The sequence below is a fragment of the Stegostoma tigrinum genome, chromosome 4 (assembly GCF_030684315.1).
Source record: "Stegostoma tigrinum isolate sSteTig4 chromosome 4, sSteTig4.hap1, whole genome shotgun sequence".
Lineage (NCBI taxonomy): Eukaryota > Metazoa > Chordata > Chondrichthyes > Orectolobiformes > Stegostomatidae > Stegostoma > Stegostoma tigrinum.
In genome coordinates, this window is record NC_081357.1 from 56,977,176 (window position 1) to 57,000,480 (window position 23,305).

Here is a 23,305-nt window from a genome sequence, read left to right on the forward strand (position 1 = left end):
TAAAATTTCAAATCTACTCCTAATTGGCCATCAAACTTGTCTCATTTTGTTGGAATATGACCTTTCAAACAAGTATACTTTAGTTCTTTACAGGTGACAAAATTGTTCAACTGATTAGTAATGCGGTCTGCTCTCATTGGTACTTTGAGGAGTTCTGTTCTTGCTTTATTGGAGAGAATATGCAAGGCTCAACCTACTTTGTAACATTCTAATATTACAAATAGAAGTTAAGATTAAGAAAGCCCAAAGTCATCATTTGATTTAACGTACTTTGTTTGGATACAAATTGAAAATATTTCAATGGGCTGAACAGCATATAAGTAAACCTGTTAACTGAGTATTTATAGTAATAAGCAGCAAAATGGAATTTTCCTTTTCACCTCAAATGAATTGGTTGAACTAAAGACAATAAAACATTTGTCTCAAATTTTGTGCTGCTAATCCCCAGAGAAAAGACTGACTTGCAATAATATTTTAGAAAAGGAAATATTTTCTTTAACTTGAAGAGGCTCAAAGATTTACAAGGTTGTTGCCGGGTTTGAAGTATTTGTGCTAAAGAAAGACTGAATATGCTGGGGTTATTTTTCCCTGGAGCGTTGGAGGCTGTGTGGTGACCTTATAGAGGTTTATTAAATCATGAGGGGCATGGATAAGGTGAATCGCCAAGGTCTTTTTCTCCCAGGGTAGGGGACTTCAAAGCTAAAGGTTTAATGAGAGAGGAGAAAGATTTAAAAAGGACCCAAGGGACAAACTTTTACTACAGAGGATTGTGCATCAATAGGATCAGCTGCCTGTGGAGGTGGGTACAATTACATTTCAAAGGCACCTGGATGAATAGGAAGGATTTACTGGGATAGAAGCCAAATGCTGGCAAACAGGGCCAGATCAGCTTAGGATATCTGGCCTACCCAGATGAGTTGGACTGAAGGCTCTGTTTCAGGGCTGTACAACTGTATAACCCTATTGAAATAGAGTTAAGCCAAATCTTTTATGTTTATCTTATCTGTATTTGAACTGTACTTAACACAGTGTGTTCTGCTTAAAGTCAAACTGTTTGACTAATCTAATTGCATCTGGGATGTCAAGCCTTGCATGCCTTCAAAATAAGAAAACAATTAGGATTTAAGACTATAAAATGTGAGGCTGGATGAACACAGCAGGCCCAGCAGCATCTCAGGAGCACAAAAGCTGACGTTTCGGGCTGAGACGCTTCATCAGAGAGGGCTTTAGGGTGAGGATTCTGGAATAAATAGGGAGAGGGGGAGGTGGACTGAAGATGGAGAGAAAAGAAGATAGGTGGAGAGGAGAGTATAGGTAGGGGATAGGCCAGTCCAGGGAAGATGGACAGGTCAAGGAGGTGGGATGAGGTTAGTAGATTGGAGGTGCGGCTTGGGGCGGGAGGAAGGGATGGGTGAGAGGAAGAACAGGTTAGGAAGGACCGGCTGGGCTGGTTGTGGGATGCAGTGGGGGGGTGGGGGGGAAGAGGAGGGGATGAACTGGGCTGGTTTTGGGATGTGGTGGGGGAAGGGGAGATTTTGAAGCTGGTGAAGTCCACATTGATACCATTGGGCTGCAGGGTTCCCAAGCAGAATGAGTTGCTGTTCCTGCAACCTTTGGGTGGCATCATTGTGGCACAGCAGGAGGCCCATGATGGACATGTCATCTAAAGAATGGGAGGGGGAGTGGAAATGGTTTGCGACTAGGAGGTGCAGTTGTTTATGGTGAACCAAGCGGAGGTGTTCTGCAAAGCGGTCCCCAAGTCTCAGCTTGGTTTCCCCAATGTAGAGGAAGCCACACTGGGTACAATGGATACAGTATACCACATTGGCAGATGAGCAGGTGAACCTCTGCTTAATATGGAAGGTCATCTTGGGGCCTGGGATAGGGATGGGGGCAAGTGTAGCATTTCCTGCGGTTGCAGGGGAAGGTGCTGGGTGTGGTGGGGTTGGAGGGCAGTGTGGAGCAAACAAGGGAGTCATGGAGAGAGTGGTCTCTCCAGAAAGCAGACAAGGATGGGGATGGAAAAAAGTCTTGGGTGGTGGGGTCAGATTGTAGATGGTGGAAGTGTCGGAGGATGATGCGTTGTATCCGAAGGTTGGTGGGGTGGTGTGTGAGAACGAGGGGATCCTCGTGGGGCGGTTGTGGCGGGGGTGGGGTGTGAGGGAGGTGTTGCGGAAGACGTGGTCAAGGGCGTTCTCGACCACTGTTTGGGTGGGGGTGGGGGCGCGGAGAAAGTTGCAGCCCTTGAAGAACTTGGACATCTGGGATGTGCGGGAGCAGATGCGGCGGAGGCGGAGGAATTGGGAATAGGGGATGGAATTTTTGCAGGAGGGTGGGTGGGAGGAGGTGTATTCTAGGTAGCTGTGGGAGTCAGTGGGCTTGAAATGGACATCAGTTACAAGCTGGCTGTCTGAGATGGAGACTGAGAGGTCCAGGAAGGTGAGGGATGTGCTGGAGATGGCCCAGGTGAACTGAAGGTTGGGGTGGAAGGTGTTGAAGTGGATGAACTGTTCGAGCTCCTCTGGGGAGCAAGAGGCAGTGCCGATACAGTCATCAATGTAACAAAGGAAGAGGTAGGGTTTGGGGCCTGTGTAGGTGCAGAAGAGGGACTGTTCCCCATCCTACAAAGAGGCAGGCATAGCTGGGGCCCATGCAGGTGCCCATGGCCACCACCCCCTTTGTCTGTAGGAAGTGGGAGGAATCGAAAGAGAAGTTGTTGAAGGTGAAGATGAGTTTGGCGTGTCAGTGGAGGGGGACTGGTTGGGCCTGCAGGACAGGAAGAAGCAGAGGGCCTTGAGGCCGCCTGCATGCAGAATACAGTTGTATAGGGACTGGTTGTCCATGGTGAAAATAAGGTGTTGGGGGCCGGGGAATTGGAAGTTCTGGAGGAGGTGGAGGGCGTGGGTGGTGTCACGGACGTAGGTGGGGAGTTCCTGGACCAAAGGGGAGAAAATGGTTTAAGACTATCTTCTTAATATATTTTGAGGGTTTTGTCTGGCTCATAACATTTGAGGTGAGTCCAATTGAGCTTCTGGTCAATGGTAACCAGGACTTAGACAGTGAGGGAATTCAGTGACATTAATATCATTGAATGTCAAGGGGCAATGGTTAGTGAAATAACTCCAGAGTCCAGTATCCCATCACCAAGTCACTTGGACAGTCTTTGGCACTGACCCAGCTCCCTCAGACCCAGCTCGCAGAGGGAACAGGATGTCTGACAATCCTGTTCTTATCTGGTCCAATCAGAGGTCATATTCTATTAGGTTCACCTGACTGACCTCATAAAAATCACAACAGCTAGGTTGTCTCTTATTGGTAATGGTCATAGCTTGGTGCAAGAGGCCAGATGGAGGGAGAGGACAGGAACTGGATAAAAGGATCTGCCATGAGGATTAGATTTGGTCCCTCCTCTCAATTACCCCCAAATATCTTTTCCATGTAAATATGAATTACAGAACCTGCTCTTAGTTCCCTACTTTTCAGATTCCAAGAACCCAAACACCTCCCAAGTGAAGTCGCAATTTGAGTACTCTTACAATTCCACATACTATATTTGTCGCTTGTGATGCAATTTCTTGGAGAACAGAGCTTTTAAGAAAAAATATTCATTCTCAGATCTCTTCCTCTGCCCCCAGGCAGTGTTCCAGTAAATCTCAATGTAACCTTCAAAAAAGAGGCCTCCCCTTTTGTTTGATCTGATACTTTACACTCCTGGCTTGACCCTTGCCCCAGTAGCAATACATGCTGAACACTTCCCATTGCACAATTTCAGACCATAAACTCGTACAATTTTGTTTCACTTACTTTGTATGTCATTTGCATTTTTCTGCCTTTGGCCAGCAATTGATTGTGCTGCTATTCACACCTGTTTGTTGAGGTTTTATTATTACCACTCCTTTGACTCTGCCAAATAATTTTTTTCTCATTTAATCTCTCCTGTCTACCACTCTGGCACAAACACTTTCTCCCATCAACCCCAGTTCACCTATGTGGCTTGCTTTCACTTCGAATTCTCCCAGTTGTGATGAAAGGTCATTGATCTGAAATGTTAACTCTGCTTACCTCAATAAATTGTGCCGGATCTCTTTGGTGCCTCTCTTGATATACTTATTGTCTTGTTCTTGATCAAGATTATCAACTGTGTGCTTAAAAAGTGAATGTTCTCTATCACTTTAAAGACCTAAGGTAATCCAACTGAATCTGACCAGGATACACGCATAAGCAATACTTGGCTGCTAAAGTAATAGCATGTTCAGTAAACTACTGTTCCTCTTAAGACTAATGCTTTGCTGATTGCTTTGTTATAATTTTTGCCTGCACCAACTTGCAAAGAAATTTTTTTGAGCTTAATAGTTAGAGTCTAATTTTCCCCTCAAGATGCTTTTATTGGAGTTAAATCTTTGCTAATTAAACACCAATGGCAACTATTTTTGTTCAATTTGCCTGAAAAAGTTACTCAAATTAAATCTGCACACTGTTCAGAAAATGGTAAAATCAGCCAAATGTATAGTTCTTGTTCTGGTAAAATATAAAAGCCTAGCTGGAATATTTCATCAGGGCCATGATTTGTGAAACTAGTGACTATAATCTATATTCGTTCTTTTCATCTCATAGTCAAAGTCAGTGGAATCAGGCACCAATAAGAAATACTGAGTGACGAGAAATCAATTTATTTAATCTTTTTAATGGTGGGTTGTGTTTTGCAATTAGTAGTGAGGTGCTGATAATTTGAATATGTAATAAATCATTCAATTATAAATTGAATTCCTTGATTCTAAATTGACTTCCTCGATCTGGGGTAGCAACCCCTGCAGAAGAATATTCTTCACCATTCAATGTAATGTGTTAATTTTTATGCAATTGTGTGAAGTTTATATCTGCCTCTCCTTGAAAGAAATGGTTAGTTGTTTCACCTGATCAGGTAGGCTTTTAAAAAAAAATTCATAAATCAAGTTAGCCTTTGAAATCTTTATCGCTGTTGCAAATATGATCCCTTCAATTTTATTGTTAAAAGATTTAATCTGAGTATACAATGTAAAAGGTTACGGTTAAATAGAACAACAAATAAGTTTTGGAACTTCACTGGATCAAAATGTTATTACTTCAATCATATCCTTAGAAACTTTTCCCAGCAATTTATTAATTTGAATTTCCTTTATTATCGAAAAATAAACTCAATTTGCATTTTTTGTTCATGGGTTGTGGGTAACACTGCTTGGAGATGTACTTATTGTCCATTCCTAATGGCCCTGGAGAAAGTGGTGAGTTGCCTCCTTGAACTGCTGCAGTCCTTGGTACAACAGTGTTGTTGGAAAGGGAGATCGGGAGTTGGGAACAAGCAAAAGTGAAGGAATGATGTATTTCCAAGTCTTGATAACATGGCTTGGAGGAGAACTTTCATGATAGGGGTGCTCCAAACATATAGTGCCCTGTCCTTCTAAGTAGTGGAGTTTATTGATTTGGAAAGAGCTCTCAAGCCTTGGTGAGATGCTGCAGGACCTCTAGGAGATGGTGTACAGTCCTGTCATTAAATTGAGGGTAGGTGGGGTGCTAAACTTCTAGACTATGTTGAGCTGGCTTGAGAGTTGCTGGAATCCTCCAAGCAGGAATGTATCCCATCACACTCCCCAACTTTAAGTTGCTGGACAGGCACTGGGGAATGGTTGGGAAATTACTCACCAGATTCCTACACACTGACCTACTCTGGTATTCAAAATGGGCCAAATCATTTAATGGCCTGAATGATGTGGGCTATGGCAAGAAATGTCAGAATTTCTCAAGAAGTCAAGCATATCCTATCACTGCATTGGGAGCACTTCGCTGTATCGTTTAAGCAGGTTCCATGTGTTGAGGTGAGATTGTTGTTTGGGAGGGGCAGGTTGCTTGCTAACAAGGATTATTGCTTGTTAAGGCCTTATTAACTGCTCAGCTCATCTTGTGGATATGAAGCTTTCTATACTACCAACCACCATACAAAACAGAATTCTTGCTGTGGAAGTCAATGGGTACTTGGCAACTATACTCATCATTACCTGCAAAGAACCTCCATGGGGGGGGCAGGATCCTGGGGACAGGATCCATGGTCACCAATCACACAGTTCCATGAACGTTGGCATGCAATATTTGGCAATCCCTCAGCAGCCTAATGGCACCTTGCTGATCCATTTGCCAGACATATGGAAAGCTCAGAACTACATTGTGGGGTGCACCAGCAACTGGTGTTGAAAAGCTGTTGCAAGAACATTTTGAGCACACAGATGGATACCAAGCCCATGGATTAGAACAGATTGCCCTTGCTCAAGTAGTGCCTGCCTGCATCCTCACAGCATCCTTGCACATGGGTAAGCATAAAGGCTCTGGACTTTGCAATTGATATGTGGTGCTTTGTGCAGACAAAAAGACAAGATTCTTGTCCATAGGGATCTGCCCATGGTTTGGGAAACATCTTGTGTGACACAGCAAAATGTAAATTTAACATATATAATGTGAGCCAGCTGCCTGTGTGAGACACACTTCATGTTCATTCAACCAAATGGGCATATTGGAAAGTGGGCAGTGTCTAGTTCTGTGTAGTCAGCAGGTGGCGAGTTGGGATTTCTGTCAATCAGGGGTACCTTCACGGGCACAACCTGCACACAGTCTAGGGGCTCGTCCATGGTCAGTCACCCACTTGGGCCAGTCACTGTCAGGGGATACGGCCTGCTATAGTCCAGGAAATGGACAATGGCCAACCTTGTAGAGCCATCGTAAGCAGTTTGGTGGAATTGTGTATTGTCAGGCAGGAGCTGCAAGGACAGTGGTCAGGTTAGACCATTCCTTCTGCATCTGTCAAAAGTCTGGGCTGAATATAGTGCTGGGGTTGAATACAGTGCTGGAGACTCATGTATTGATTGTTCAGGGTGCTCCAAGTGCTGGTTGGGTGGGGGTGGGTTTTGGTTGCTATAGGGCTAAAGTGGATGTCACTATCAAAAAAGGAGTGGGGAAGTCAAAGCTAGTGGAGGAAAGCAGAGGCATGTTGGGGAAAAGGACATTGATAAAAGTTCAGGAATAAGGTGGGGTGAGGTGGTATGTGGAACTGCATCAAAGCATGAAGTAGGCTGAGAGGGAGGGTATTGGCAGTGACTATCATAATGGCTCAAACAGGGCAGTGCAGAGGATCAGTGTGTATCATAAAGGTGTGATGCTGGGGTTCAGGGGACAGTGTTGAGGGTTTGTGATCACAGTTAATTAACATAGACAGTTGATGATTTGTCAGTAATTATCATATAGCTTAATGAATTTGTTAAAAAGCAGCACTTTAGATGTGACACATTAGTTAATTTAGATTTTTAAGTACACATCTGGGGATGATTCAGTGATACCAGAGGATGAAAAGGTTGGTGTGGAATATGGTGATCTGGATAAAGGGGTGGGGATAAAGCAACCTGTTGTCCTGCCCAAGTGTTAGGGAACTTTCCCTGGGTCTTCCTCAATCATCTGCTCCATTTACTACCTGCCTGCTGAAGCCAGCTCTCTGGGACCACCCAGAACGGCTGCCTGCAAAGCCTGCTTGCTAACAGCTTCCATTTACCCCGAGCACTTGTTGTTACTTTACATTTCCAGGGACAGGTTATTTTCTGTATCAATCAATTGTCTGGATCCTTTTCGCCAAAAGCTGGGGACAATTACTCATAATGATCATTGTCCACTTGCCCACCTCCATCTGAAGGTTAGTTTTCATTCTTTTGAAGAATAAAACCTTCTTTCTTTTTTTGAAATGCTTACAGTTAGCAGGGTACATTTGGCGCCAGATAAATTGTTGACACTAGTTCATTGTACATTGTGACCTCTACTCTTAAATCTTCCATTTGTTTTCATATGCGAGACTTTTGGAAAGCCAATTACTGCTGTGATAGCTGTTAAATGAAATCTCAGGCTACAAGTTTAAAAACTGGAAAAGCTCAATTTTAAGAGTCCAATATTCAGCTGTAGGGAGGACAGTTAGATGGTGAGTTCAATGTGTTGGGGAGGATGGGTAATGTGAGGTAGAAGGGAGTAGGAGGCTCTGGGGTGTGTACCTGGAGGCAAGGCAGAGGCTAGTGCTGAAGGTATCCACCCTGAGCTACATCCCCTGTCACTACTTGCTGTCCTCTGATGCTATGTGGAACTGGAAAATGGCTGCAACAATGCCCAACTGGGCGAAGTCAATGTCACTTTGATGGGCAAAAGCTCAGGATCCTTGTCTGCTTGATGCTAGACCTTAAATGGAAAGATATATAAAGCAGGCAATTTCAAACTGCAGCTATATTCAACTTGCAATCATTCTTTCATCCATTTGTAATCCATGCAGAGTAAACATATTTACAGTTCAAATGGTGAAGGCAACCTGTTCTATACTACTGATCCTTAAAACTTGAATGCTGATTATTCAATGTTGAATAAGTTAGCTGCACTGAGTGCAAGGCTGGCCAAAACTGACCCATAATTTTTGAAACTTGCAACAGTTCTTTTGGAGTCCAAGATGATTGATTTATCACATGCCATGTAAGTATAACTGTGAACTATTGAATGTGATAAATTGAGTATGAGCTTTGGATCAAAAAGGGTCCTGAGTTTAGCAGACATACCATATTGCTTTGTCATGTGCTTTAGTGGCTAGCCAGTCAAGCACCTTCAAGTTAGTGCACACACTGAAGTTTGAAACTGATTAGAATGATGGAGACATGGTCCTTGTTGTCAGGCTGTAGCATATCTCACTTTATACAAGACGGTGCACAATTCTTATCTGCAGGGCGTCCCACCACTGACTATTCTCACAGCTTAAACCTATTTTGCTCCTTCTCTTCCCAACATCGGTTACTTCCATCGGGGCTCCTATACCGTGCCACTGCAAAAATGTTGATCGCTGTGGGCTGACTTTCTGAGAAGGCAAAGGCAGATGCAGGAGGACCAGGGTGATGGGAAGCCCCCTCCATCCCCTAGAGATGAATGAGTTGCTGCACTGTTACAGGTTCTGCATGTCCTGATATGGCGATGTGACTATGCTGGAATCTGGAGCACTGAGTGCTGCAATCACATGCCTTACAAAGCTGGCTCCTGGCAGAAGAGGGCTGCCCACTGTGACAATGGCTCATGGCACCATTGCGCAGCCTTCTGACTGCAGAGCACAGATACAATGCTGCCATTGACAAAGACTATGTTGGAGTAGAGTATAAACCTTATGAAGATGCGGTTTGCAGGGAAGATCTCCAGTCCAGACAGGGTGTGCTGCATCATTCTGTAATGCTGCGCTCTGTATAATTGGAACAGCCAATGAGGCACTTTGCTGGAAGCTAAGGAGCCAGAGGAATGGGAGCAAACTTCTGAAGGGGAGGACCAGGATATTGAAGAGGAGGAAGTTCTCCTTATGTATGACAGAACTCGTTATGTCTGGTGGTACAAGCAGACAGAATCTGATTGACATCAGTTCAGGATGACAACTGGATGCAGCTGACCATGGAATGTAAAATAGTTATTGGTCATGACGCCAGTATTTGGTTTGCATTGTGGCAAACTGCATCATCTATTTTGGTTTTCCGTTTTGCTGCATATCACTACAGTTGATCTTTGTAAATGTCTGGTTGTTTGCCTGTATGTGAATTCCCCTAGTCAGCACTGGACAGAGTAGTGTTAACTTAGATACCTTCAAAAGGACATAGTGAAGGACAGATAATCAGTTTGGTACTAAACATTGACTAGGGTGGGAGAATGCGGTTTTGTCAGGCAGTATCAGCTGTCTGGTGTGCAGCTTGGCTGCTACACCATTGCATTGCTGGTGTGGGACAACATTGTATTGCCATGCTTGTCCTGGTACTCAATGGCTTTTTAAAGATTTGTACAAGTGCCAGGGATGCTGGTCTTATGGCTAACAACCAGTGAATATCGAGTTGTTGTGGGAACAAGGTGTGGTAAGATGGGTCTTGAATTGATTGAAAGGAGCACAGTTGGGGCAGGGTCGCTAGCTAATGAGTGAAGTTGGTCAGATGCCACCAAAGATTTTGCTAGGCGTCGCATTTAAAAACCCACCAGAAACACCACAAAGCTGACGCTTAGCCAAAAACAAAATCAACTCTATGTATGACTGGTCCTGTTCCATTTCCAGTAAATGTTAGGCCCCAGTATGTTGCTAGTGAATATTTTATTGATTTTAATAATGCAGTTGAACATAAAGGGGAATTGGTTAAGTTCTATCTTGTCACTGGCTTTCAATTCTATACTCGTGCAAGGATGTTGTTCAGATGCTTTTAGAATCTGAAAAGCCCTGAATTGTGCTGAACATTCTGAAATCTTCTGAACATTCTGAAATCTTCTATGAATATTCTACTGCTGACCTTCTGATGGAGGTATTGATAAAGTGGCTGAAGATGTTCAGGTACAGGATACTAACCTAAGAGGTTCCTGCTGTGACATCCTTGTAGATAATATTTAGGCTTTGAGCGGTCAGAAGTTTCTTTTGTCAGCAAATACCGAGTCACCATCTGTCTTGCATCATCCAGATGGTAGTGGAGTAGAGCTCCTGAGCTGGGACTCGTTGGCCCTTATTGTTTTTTTCTCTTGCATATTTTTCTTCTCCTCCTTTCCCTCACTTAGCTCTTGTCATGACCTTGCACAGCATTGGCACTGGTGGCGAGTGAGCCCAGTGCCAACTGGATATGTGGGAGGAACTATCCCCGCCTCCCTAACTTGTTCTTCCCCCTCACCTATTCCCTCCTCCCAACTCAAGCTGCACCCCGTTCCCTTCCTGTCCCCTTGACCTGTCTTTCCCTCTGGACTGACCTATCCCCTTCCTACCTCCCCACCTATACTCCCTCACCTCTACTGGCGCCATCCCCACTCCTTTAACTTCTGTCTCCTCGCCACCTATCTTCTCCTCCATCCATCTTCGATCCGTCTCTCCCTATTTATTGCAGAAACCTCTCCCCTCCTGTTTTCTGATTGAAGGGTCTAGGCTTGAAATGTCGGTTTTTATGCTGCCAAGATGCTGCGTGGCCTGCTGTGTTCATCCAGCTCCAACTTTGTTATCTCAGATTCTCCAGCATCTGCAGTTCCCATTATCTCTAGTGGAATTGTAACAACAGGTTTTATGCAGGTGAAAAAGGGTGCGGATTGGTGGGTAGAAACATTTTTTAAGATTGCAGAATGATGTCCAACTCTGAAAGCAAAAACAAAGTGCGGAGAAAAAGTCAGGTTACTGTATTCAAAGAAAAGGAGATAGTGATTACACTTGAATTTTACCACTCATACCATAGTGATTCTGAGATGATGGGAACTGCAGATGCTGGAGAAGCTGAGATAGCAAAGTGTGGAGCTGGATGAACACAGCAGGCCAAGCAGCATCTTAGGAGCACAAAAGCTGATGTCCTGGGCTGAGACCCTTCATCAGAAAAGGGGGGATGGGGAGAGGATTCTAAAACAAATAGGGAGAGATGGGGAGGTGGACTAAAGTTATGATGGGAGAGAGATCCCCTGAGGTTGGTCCAGAGGGAGGAGGGTAACTTCTTCAGGTTAGGCATCCTGGAAGAGGCTTTGCAGTGAGATTAAAATTGTGATCAGAGATAATGGGAACTGCTTAATTTTTATTTTTTGAGTAATGGTCCCACAAAGCTTTTGTTGCATAAATTAGATGGAATTTGTTAAAATTATAAGTTCTATTGATTTATGTTTGTTCGTCTTTTTACTCTAGGATTCTCGACACCAACCATGTCCCATAACTACGATCTTTATGAATACAAAAGCTGCAACTTTATCTCCAATATTCACACCACAGAGTATTTGGATGAACTCACTAATACTGAAATAAGAGATACTGATGTAATTGCAATCACCTATCCAAAATCAGGTAATGAAACTGTATAGTTTCTCTGGAATTTTCTTCTTCCTTGCCATCCATATTTCTCAATGCAGTGGATTTCACTTGAATACAGTTCTCTCTGATAGCTTACACAAGCCAGTGTTCACCTGGGAGCATACAAATGAAAAGGGGTAGGTGAGAGCTGAGGCTAATTTGGCTTGTGCTTGTTCCTCCTTCACATATTTGCTTTTCACAAAGGGTCAGGATGTGCTGGTATCTGAATCAAAGGCTAGTATGGGCATACATCACTTAAATCACAAGGAGAATGGAATGTAAAAATAGACTTTTTTAATGAGATTGTAGGAACTGCTGATGCTGGAGATTCTGAGATAACAAGGTGTAGAGCTGGATGAACACAGCAGGCCAAGCAGCATCAGAGGAGCAGGCAAGTTGCCGTGTCGGGCCTAGGCTCTTCTTCAGAAATGGAGGAAGGAAAGGTGTTGGGGGTCTGGAAATAAATAGGGAGAAAGGGGAGGTGGATAGAAGATGGATGGAGGAAAATTTGTATCAGTGATAATGAGAACTGCAGATGCTGGAGAATCCAAAGTAACAAAGTGTGGAGTTGGACGAACACAGCAGGCCAAGCAGCATCTTAGGAGCACAAAAACTGACGTTGTGGGCCTAGACCCGATGGAGGAGAAGATAGGTGGAGAGGAGACAGACCAGTCAAAGCGGCGGGGATGGTAAGTGTAGGTAGGGAGGACAGGCAGGTCAAGGAGGCAGGATGAGGTTAGGAGGTAAGAGATGGAGTTGGGGCTTGAGGTGGGAGGAGGGGATGAGTTGGGCTGATTTTTGGGATGCGGTAGGGGAGGGAAGATTTGAAGCTTGTGAAATCCACATTGATAACATTTGGGCTGCAGGGTTCCCAAGCAGAATGAGTTGCTGTTCCTGCAACCTTTGGGTAGCATCATTTGTGGCACTGCAGGAGGCCCAGGATGGACATGTCATCTGCAGAATTGGAGGGGGAGTGGAAATGGCTCACGACCAGGAGGTGCAGTTGTTTATCGCAAAGCGGCACCCAAGCCTATGCTTGGTTTCCCCGATTTTAGAGGAAGCCACAGCATGTACAGCAGATGCAGTATACCACACTGGCACATGTGCAGGTGAACATCTGCTTGATGTGGAAAGATTTCTTGGGGCCTGGGATGGGGGTGAGGGAGGAGGTATAGGGACAGGTGTAGAACTTGCTTTGGTTGCAGGGGAAAGTGCCAGGTGTGGTGGGGCTGGGGCTGGAGGGGAGTGTGGAGCGGACAAAGGAGTCACGGAGAGAGCGGTCACTCCAGAAAGCAGACTAGGATGGGGAGGGGAAAAATGTCTTTGGTAGGGTCGGATTGCAGATGGCAGAAGCGTTGGAGGATGATGTGTTAGATCCGGAGATTGGTCGGGTGGTACGTGAGGATGAGGGGATTCCGTTTTGGCTGTTATTGTGGGGAGGGGGTGTGAGGGATGAGTTGGGGGAAATGCAGGGGACAGGGTAGAGGGCGTTCTTGACCACTGCGGGGTGTTGTTGCGGTCCTTGACAAACGAGGACTTCTGAGATGTACGGGAGTGGAGTGCCTCATCCTGGGAGCAGATGCAGTGGAGGTGAAGGGTTTGGGAATAAGAGGTGGCATTTTTGCAGGAAGGTGGGTGGGAGGAGATGTATTCTAGGTAGCTGAAGGAGTCGGTGGGCTTGAAATCCATATCAACTTCTAGGTGGTTGCCAGAGATGGAGACAGAATTCCAGGGCGGAGAGACAGCTATTAGAAATGGTCCAAGTGAACTTAAGGTTGTGGTGCGAGGTGTTAGTGAAGTGGACATACTGTTCGAGCTCCACATGGGAGCACAATGCGGTGTGGATATAGTCATCAATGTAATGGAGGAAGAGGTGGGGTTTAGTGCCAATGTAGGTATGGAAGAGGGATTGTTCCACATAACCTACAAAGTTGCAGGACTAGCTTGGGCCAGTGTGTGTACCCATGGCCACCCCCTTTGTCTATAGGAAGTGGGAGAGGTAGTAGGAACTGCAGATGCTGGAGAATTTCAGATAACAAGGTGTAAAGCTGGATGAACACAGCAGGCCAAGCAGCATCAGGAGCAGGAAGGCTGATGTTTTGGGCCTAAATACTACTTCAGAAATGGGGGAAAAGTGCTGTTTACAGCTATGGAGATCTCCCTTGTAAAGGAATTGCTTGTTACAGAAGCAATGGGAGGCACGGTGGCTCAGTAGTTAGCACTGCAGCCTCAGTGCCAGGGACACAGGTTCAATTCTCGCCTGGGGTGACTGTCTGTCTGTGTGGGGTTTGCATATTCTCCCCGTGTCTGCGTGGGTTTCCTCCAGGTGCTCCGGTTTCCTCCCACAGTCCAAAGATGTGCAGTTAGGTGGATTGGCCATGCTAAACTGCCCGTAGTGTTCAGGGGTATGTGGGTTATAGGGGGATGGGTCTGCGTGGGATGCTTCTGTAGGGAATCTATTCTAATCACTTCAGAGAAAGTTTGCTCGACTCTGTCATAAAATGAAAGGCTGCATCTTTCTTAAGATAAAACTTTACCCTTGTTTTCAAAAATATACCTGTTCAAAAATAACTCATTGGAGGTTGCAACAAAACAACACTTTTGCATTCAGAAAAGTGAGAAGTTGTTCCTACTGAAACCTGGATCCTCAGGGAACTTTATTGTGATTCTCCCAGGAGGATAGCTCCTCTTGTGCGTCTGACTAGAACTAAATAAGTTTAAGTTTATGAATAAGATGTTTCTCTTTTTGAAGACAGACGAGGAGTAATTTTTAAGGGTTTTTAGCTTGTGGAAGTCTTGCCATGGAAAAGAGATGGGGATTGTATTATTGAGTTTATTTAAGGCTACATTTAGCTGTATGTTTGATGGACAAGATAGTCAGGGGATATGGTAGCAAGAGAGAAGTTGGAGCTGTGACCACAACCAGATCTGGTCAGATTTGTGAAGACTTATTTAGTATTACTGTTTGAGAGCTTATATTCTAAAGTGGAGGACAGACTGAAGTTTAGATTTCAGCTCTATGAAGACCTGAATATGAACTCAGGTTTTTTAGCAGTGATTTAAAAGCAGCATTTCCAAGAAATTGTGTGAATTTAGCAAAATGAAAAACAAGACCCTCAGACATTGATGTATTTGACTGGAGGTTTATGACTCGGACAGGGGTCCAGCGGTGGATTCATTCAGACAAACCGGCTCAAAGACAACTGTTAGATTCTGATTACAAGCAGTTGAAGTTGGTAAGAAGTAATGAATTTCATGGTAGAATGCATGTTTGGTTTTCTGTTCGTTTGCACAAAACTCACCACAGAGATAATGGGAACTGCAGATGCTAGGGAATCCAAGATAACAAAGTGTGATGCTGGATTAACTCAGCAGGCCAAGCAGCATCTCAGGAGCACAAAAGCTGACATTTCGGGCCTAAACCCTTCATCAGAGAAGGGGATAGGGAGAGGGTTCTGAAATAAATAGGCAGAAAGGGGGAGGCGGACCGAAGACGGATTAAAAAAAGATAGGTGGAGAGGAGAGTATAGGTGGACCTATCCCCTACCTCCCCACCTATCTGGACTCCATTTTCTCCCCCTTGGTCCAGGAACTCCCCACCTACGTCCATGACACCACCCATGCCCTCCATCTCCTCCAGAACTTCCAATTCCCTGGCCTCCAACACCTCACTTTCACCATGGACATCCAGTCCCTATACACCTGTATTCCTCATGCAGATGGCCTCAACGCCCTCCGCTTCTTCCTGTCCTGCAGGTCCGGCCAGTTACCCTCCACCACGCCGAACTCGTCCTCACCCGCAACAACTTCTCTTTCACTTCCTACAGACTAAGGGGATGTCTATGGGTCCCCGCATGGGCCCAAGCTATGCCTGCCTCTTTTTAGGTTAAGTGGAACAGTCCCTCTTCCACATCTACACAGGCCCCAAACCCCACCTCATCCTACATTACATTGACTGACTGTATCGGCGGCGCCTCTTGCTCCCAAGAGGAGCTCAAGCAGTTCATCCACTTCACCAACACCTTCCACCCCAACTTCAGTTCACCTGGGCTATCTCCAACACATCCCTCACCTTCCTGGACCTCTGTCTCCATCACAGATAACCAGCTAGAAACTGATGTCCATTTCAAGCCCACAGCTACCTAGAATACACCTCCCACCCACCTTTCTGCAAAAATTCCATCACCTATTCCTAATTCCTCTGCCTCCGCCGCATCTGTTCTCAGGATGAGGCATTCCACTCCCGCACATCCCAGATGTCCGCGTTCAAGGACCGCAACTACCACCCACCCCGACCCCCCACTCCCCCCACAGTGGTCGAGAACACCCCTGACCATGTCACCCGCATTTCCTGCACCACATCCCTCTCACCCTGCCCCCACAATAACCACACTAAGGGAATCCCCCTAGTCCTCACATACCACCCCACCAACCTCCAGATACAACACATCATCCTCCGAAACTTCCGCCATCTACAATCCGACCCCACCACCCAAGCTATTTTTCCATCCCCACCCTTGTCTGCTTTCCAGAGAGACCACCTTCTCTGTGACTCCCTTGTCTGTTCCACACCCCCATCCAACCCCACCACACCCGACACCTTCACCTTCTCCTACAACCACAGGAAGTGCTACACTTTCCCCCTCATCCCCATCCCAGGCCCTAAGTTGACTTTCCATATTAAGCAGATGTTCACCTGCACATCTGCCAATGTGGTATACTGTATCCACTGTAACCGGTATGGCTTTCTCTACATTGGGGAAACCAAGCAGAGGCTTGAGGACTGCTTTGCGGAACACCTCCACTCAGTTTGCAATAAACAACTGCACCTTCCAGTCGTGAACCATCTTAAACCACCCCCCCCCCCCCCCCCCCCCCAATCCTTAGATGACATGTCCATCCTGGGCCTCCTGCAATGCCACAATGATGCTACCCAAAGGTTGCAGGACCAGGAACTCCTATTCTGTTTGGGAACCCTGCAGCCCAGTGGTATCAATGTGGACTTCACAAGCTTCAAAACCTCCCCTTCCCCCACTGCATCCCAAAACCAGTCCAGCTCATCCCTGTCTCCCTAACCTGTTCTTCCTCTCACCTAACCCATCCTCCCACCTCAAGCCACACCTCCATTTCCTACCTACTAACCTCATCCCGCCTCCTTGACCTGTCTGTCTTCCCTGGACTGACCTATCCCCTCCCTACCTCCCCACCTATACTCTCCTCTCCATCTATCATCTTTTCTATCCATCTTCAGTCCTCCTCTCCCCCCCCCCCCCCCCCCCCCCAACGCCCCCCCATTTATTTCAGAACCTTCTCCCCATCCCCCTCTCTGAAGGGTCTAGTCCCGAAACGTCAGCTTTTCTGCTCCTGAGATGCTGCTTGGCCTGCTGTGTTCATCTAGCATCACACTTTGATAACTTACCACAAATCTGGCTTCCTGTTGAAACCAATGTGTTGAAAACTACTTAAATGGCTAAAATATCTCAATTCTACACATCTTCTGTGTTCTATGCTTCCTGATGTTAAAGCATATCATCAAAACATATCCTCTGATGACACTACACTGTCTCTCTCTATGGGAGAGACTGAATGTGAGGCAGGCACCTTGTTCAGACTAGAATATCACATGTTGTTATGTTGTGTAACTGCTTAAAAGTCCAATCTGGTATGGTATCTATGCCATAGAGGTGACAAAAAGAAGGTATCCTACAAGGTTATTGAGCACATGGGTTTAAGAAACCATGTCATGCAGGAAGTGAGCAAAGATATCAGGTTCAAAGATCATAGAATCATCGAATCCCTATAGGGTGGAAACGGGAACTTCGGCCCAACAAGTCCACACCAACTCTCAGACATCCCACCCAAACCCAGTTCCCTAAAACCTACCTGTTTAAGGGTTTCAAGAAGATACTTTCTGTAACAAGGATAGGATCAAGTAAATGCATAAAAATTTACTGAAAAAGAAAACTGATACAGCTGTGTCAATAGAATGGAGGACTTTAGCATAGTGAACCTTTACTGAACTGAGCTTTGAGTGTACGAAAGCAGGTTGTGGGTCATGAAATGGTTGAATCATCATTTTTTAAAAATATTTTTAATTGTTTTTGTTTGTTTATTTCAAATAGTTTGCCTAAATCCTATTTCTAACCAAGAAAATTTGACCTGATGTATTTTGTGAAATGATTGCCCATAATGTGAAACGGTCCCCATTGTAGAAAGGTCTGCTCACGTGTGGTTGACAATTGTGTTCCTGCTAATGCTGCTGATGACATTCTGCCCAGGAGTTAGAACTGACAGCCTCCACCAAGGCAATTGCACTGCATATGAACCTCCCTTTCTTTCAGAAACATACGTAGGCAGTATTTGGTCTTCAGTGGGACCAGTGGTCATTCCTGGCTGCTGTTGCATGTCAGATGTGTGGACAAGGAGGTGGCAAGGGAAAGCTGGGGAACAGAAATTTTAGATGTTAAGCATATCATCCAGGTTTTTGGAAGGAGCCTTGCCTTGTAGCTGGAAAGACCAGGTGAACACAATGAAAGAGGGGTGACCAGGGAAACCCCATCAGAGAGCAAGATCTGCATCAACAGCCTCCACCTACCTATGTACTGCAACACACTGTGCAGAGCCATCTTAAAGACCGGCTCTATCGCTTTTTGTTGCTTCAGAATTACATAGTGGATCTCACTGCACATGTTCCCTCTCTGTTGTACCTAAAGGTAGCAAAAATTGAGCATTTTTCGATCTTTAGTTTTATCTATACCATTTTGAGTTTCTTAACATCTTGAAAAAGCAAAATGCACAATTTGGATTTCATATATTGACCATAATTGTATGTCCAGAACAAAATAATACAAGCAAAATGAGAAATTGCAGTGTATATGCTAGTGCTGTAATAGGTTGAACTTTGTCAGCAAGACAGCAGTCATTAAATCCTGAGGCAGTAAGTTCTGTGCAGTCATTGCTAGAGTGAGTTAACGACACATTGGCAAAATGGAAGGGGAGTAATCTTTAAATTGATTTCCTTCAGGGTATGATCATATTTAAGAAGCAAGCACAAGGGAGCAATTGAGGCTGTTAGTCTTCAGAGTAAAGGAAAGCAAGGGGAGATCAAGAAATGATCTAATAGATACTATACATTCCAACAGCAACAATGTACTTGCATTCCTAATCTTTAGGGACAAAGTTGCTAACTCTATAGCTAGAATGTTAACTATGGAGTTGAAGCCAGTCCTTGGTAGGCCATAGGGGGGGATGCCGGAGGAATCAAGGGCTAATTATAAAAGTTGTAGCTATAGGGATTTAATAATTGATGAACAAGAATATCCTCTAGCCACAATTTAAGTCCAGAGGTCTATCACCTTCCTATTATGAGTGTTAGAGGCATCTCCAAATACCTGGAGGAAAAACATGAAAGGGGAGGCAAGATATAGTTGTGATCTGTCCAGATGATTGACAGGGAAGAAAAGGGAGAAGCCCCTGCCAGAAAGATATATTGTTGAGAACGAACCTAGTTACAATCCAAGCCAATCTGGAATGTGAATGCCTTGCTGAAAGACTAGTATGCAAATAGTTATTGTTATGTGGGACACGTGCATAAAAACTGGCACAGGAGAAAACAGCCATTGGGACCATCTCTACCTAATCTAGAATTGGACATTTGTGTCCTCGTGGAAGGGATAAGTGAGGCTATCAATAGAACTTCTTTCTACTGAAATAGATGGAGAATCTGATGAATATGAAAGGTTGGAGCTTTCCAGACTCCCGGGGATAGGATGGAAGGTGAGGCAGGATCAGGGGGGAGGAAGAAATTAGCCTGTTTTCCTTCAATGGCATTAGGGTAAACCTAATCTGTCTCACATCTGATCCCAACTTTGCTTTTTCCTCATTGTAGGCCTCACCTGGAAGCCTACAACGAAGAATAATTCTCAATAACAAAGTGTGGAGCTGGATGAATATGGCAGGCCAAGCAACCTCTTAGGAGCACAAAAGATGGCATTTTGGGCCTTGACCCTTCATCAGAAATGGACGGGCCTAGGCCTGAAACGTCAGCTTTTGTGCTCCTAAGATGCTGCTTGGCCCGCTGTGTTCATCCAGCTCCACACTTCGTTATCGCAGATTCTCTAGCATCTGCAGTTTCCATTATGTCTAAGAATAATTCTCTGTGGATGCAAAGAAAAAATGATGTGTTGCTTCCCAGCAGTTACTGCTCAGCCATGATCTTATTGAAAGAAGCGCTGAATGGTCTGCTCCTCATAACATGTTCACAAAAAGGTGAACTCATTAATTCACCATCTGCCCTTGCCTAGTTTCAATGGCCTATTATCCTGCAACTCCATAGTTACAGTATCAAGTATATTTGTCTCAATATGCTACACATTAGACTATATGCTTACATCCCTAGACTTCATACTACATGCCTGCATTGATTTCCAGGCAACGGGTGTCCATTCATCTCCTTGGCTGATTTCAGAATGCAATGTGATGATAATCATGAGGGCCTATGTTAGAAGACCATTTACTTAAGAGCAGAAGTAGGCCATTTGGCTATTTGAGTTTGCTTTTTCCATTCAATGAGATCATAGCTGATCTAATAACCCTGAGCTCTACTTTCCTGCCTTTCCCCCCACACTCTTGGATTCACATACCGACCATAAATCTGTCTGTCTCAACTGGAATACATTTAATGGATCAACCTCTACAGGCCTCTGGAGTAAAGAATTCCATGGATTCATTAAAAGGAAAAGGACATCCCCTTCGCTTCTGTCCTAACTGGGCAACCCATTATTCTGAGATTATGCTCTGTAGTTCTAGACTCTTACAAGAGAAAACAACCTCTCAGCATCCATCCTATCAAGTCACCTAAGGGTCTTTGTATGTTTCAATAAGTCACCTCTCATTCTTCCAAAATGAGTACAAGCCAATCCATTCAACCTCTCGTCATAAGACAGTCCATAAATAGTCAGGTTGACCAAGTGAATCTTCTCTGGATAGCCTTCAGTATTTCCCTAAACTGTTCCAGTAATCCAGTGGATGAACTAATGCCTTGTATTGTTTTAGAAAGACTTCCCTATTTTTATTCCTCACTTCCTTTGATTATAAAGGCCAACATTCAATTTGCCTTCTCTATTGCCTCCTGAACTGTTACGCTAGCTTTTTGTGATTCATGCATGAGGTCCCTTCAAAACAAGCCTTCTGCAGAATTTCTCCATTCAAGTAATATTTAGCTCTTCTATTCTTTCTATCTATCAAAGTGGAAAACCCCACATTGTAATCCGCCTGCCAAATATTTGCCTACACTCTCTCTTTACCTGTCTATATCCTTCGGTTTCTCTCAAACCCCCAGCCCAAACATCACTTCCATGTCAAGACCATTCAGGACTTTGTACAAACCAATCAAGTTGTTCCTTACTTATCTAAACTCCAGTAGAAACAAGCACAACCTATCTGCCTATCACCCTAAGACAACCCACTCACTTCAACTATCACTCACTCTAATAAACCTCCTATTAACTGCAGTACAGCCTGCACAGACAAAACTGACAGGCTGTGCATCTGGAATGGACCTCATCCACTGCTGATTTTGTTGGTAGTGGGATGAGGCCCTTGAGGGCATTCATTAAAATGGCTTGTCTACTGGTGTTTTAAAGCTACACCTACTAGGTAATGGGGCAGGAAGGTAGGTGGTAAATAGGTCATTCACCATGAGCCCCACTTTACTTTAAAAAAAAAAGTAGTCCAATGCATCTCTCCCCACTCCTCCTTCCACCTCCCCCCACCCACGTATGTGAAATGAGAAAAGGTCATTGAAAAATAATCGTGGAAGATTTTGACTCTCTTCTCATGCCCCTTCAATGCGCTCAAATAAATGAGCAAGAAGAATGGCAAAAGGGCTATGATACGTTCAAATTATCCTTCTTACTCAAATTTTTTTAAAAAAGCAAAAACAAAACCTAATAATGAAAAGGAAAGGGAGTGGGAATGGTGGGGAATTTAAAGCAAAGATACACACTGGTGAACAACAAATAAGAGGCAGATAAAAGAATGTAAAATTATTAGAACGTAAGCAGAACAAGGTCAGAAATCAGATGACACCAGGTTATAGTCCAACAGGTTTATTTGAAAGCTTGTGTCGTCTGATTTCTGACCTTGTTCTGCTTACGTTCTAATAATTTTAGAGTGTTGCCCCCTTTGTCAGGTGAAGTGTGCAACACTCCAAAAGCTTGTGATTTCAAATAAGCCCGTTGGACTTTAGCCTGGTGTTGTCCGACTTCTGAGCTTGTCCACCTTTGTCCAACACTGGCACCTCCACATCTTAAAAGCAGAACAGCCATTAGAAAGGCAAATGATCAGGTATATGAAAATAAATAATAAATATTGAGGCTCAGAAATAATTAGAGAAATTAGGATAGGGCAAGGTTGTTAAATTTTGTTACAAAAGCAAAACCTGACAGAAAAATGATAGAACATTGTGAACATGACATTTTAAAAAAGTGATCAAAGAGGGATAGGGTTGCCTTTGGAAAACTAAATGAATTTGCCTAGATTGTTACATTGCAATCAATCTTGTGCATTGATTGGTGGAGTTGGATTATCTGAGACTGAAAGTCAAAAGCTGCATGGAAGGTTTTCCCGCTGACAGAGTTCAGGGCAATGCAAGTTGGTTCATTCGGATATTCTTTTCAGAGATTTTTGCATTCACATCTGAAAACTTGGAGGGCTGAAATCAAAAATAATTTACCATTGATACGTTAATGTAACATATTGCAGATTTTAATTCTAGGATTTGGATTTGTTGTTGCTACAATTTAATCCCAAACTTTTCACAATTTTATCACACACCAGGAACTGTGTGGATGCAGCAAATTTTGACTTTGATTTTTTCCAATGGTGACCCAGCTGCTGTTCAAAATAAATTAGCTGTGGAACGTGTTCCTTGGATTGAGATCCCAACCATGTGCTTTCTAACACAAACATCACCTCGTTTGGCTGTCTCACATTTGCCTTATCACTTGATTCCAGTAGGCTTGAAAAAGAAAACTGGAAAAGTAAGTACATCTTTTATTGTTTCAAACTCTTTTCTTGTTCTCTTAATACATATTTTTTCCTTTTCATGTTCATCATTGCTCTGACTGTCTCTTCCACTCTGTATGTTCATTGGTGCTATTTTCTGTGAGTATACATTAAGTCAGTGGCAGCCTTCCATCTCTAAGACTATAATTTGTACCACGGTGGACAACTGTCAAGCATCACTTAATGTGGCCCACAAAAACGTGGCAGATTTGCTGCAGAAGAAGGCAGCGAGCTGACCAGGTGGGGTATAATATCCTCTTTTTAGTCCTTGATGTAGTCCAGCATTTGGTTCCCACTGTTGATTGTACTGGGGAAGGTGATAAGATGCAGCCCTGAAATACTGCAGTCCTTGTGATACAGTCAGGGAATTTTCAA

General features: G+C 44.3%; 1 protein-coding gene across 2 annotated transcripts in view; it reads left to right on the forward strand.

The window, feature by feature from the left end:
- Positions 1 to 23,305, forward strand: part of LOC125452217 (amine sulfotransferase-like) — a 44,138-nt gene that overhangs the window by 4,094 nt on the left and 16,739 nt on the right. The window contains exons 1-3 of one of the 2 annotated variants that reach the window (XM_059645366.1): positions 4,069 to 4,185; positions 11,702 to 11,857; positions 22,703 to 22,905. In XM_059645366.1, coding sequence (XP_059501349.1) covers positions 11,719 to 11,857; positions 22,703 to 22,905 — 342 coding nt within the window. In that variant the 5' untranslated portion in view covers positions 4,069 to 4,185; positions 11,702 to 11,718. Of the gene's footprint in view, positions 1 to 4,068; positions 4,186 to 11,701; positions 11,858 to 22,702; positions 22,906 to 23,305 lie in introns of those variants that run through there. The other variant, XM_048530371.2, reaches the window with a different exon arrangement.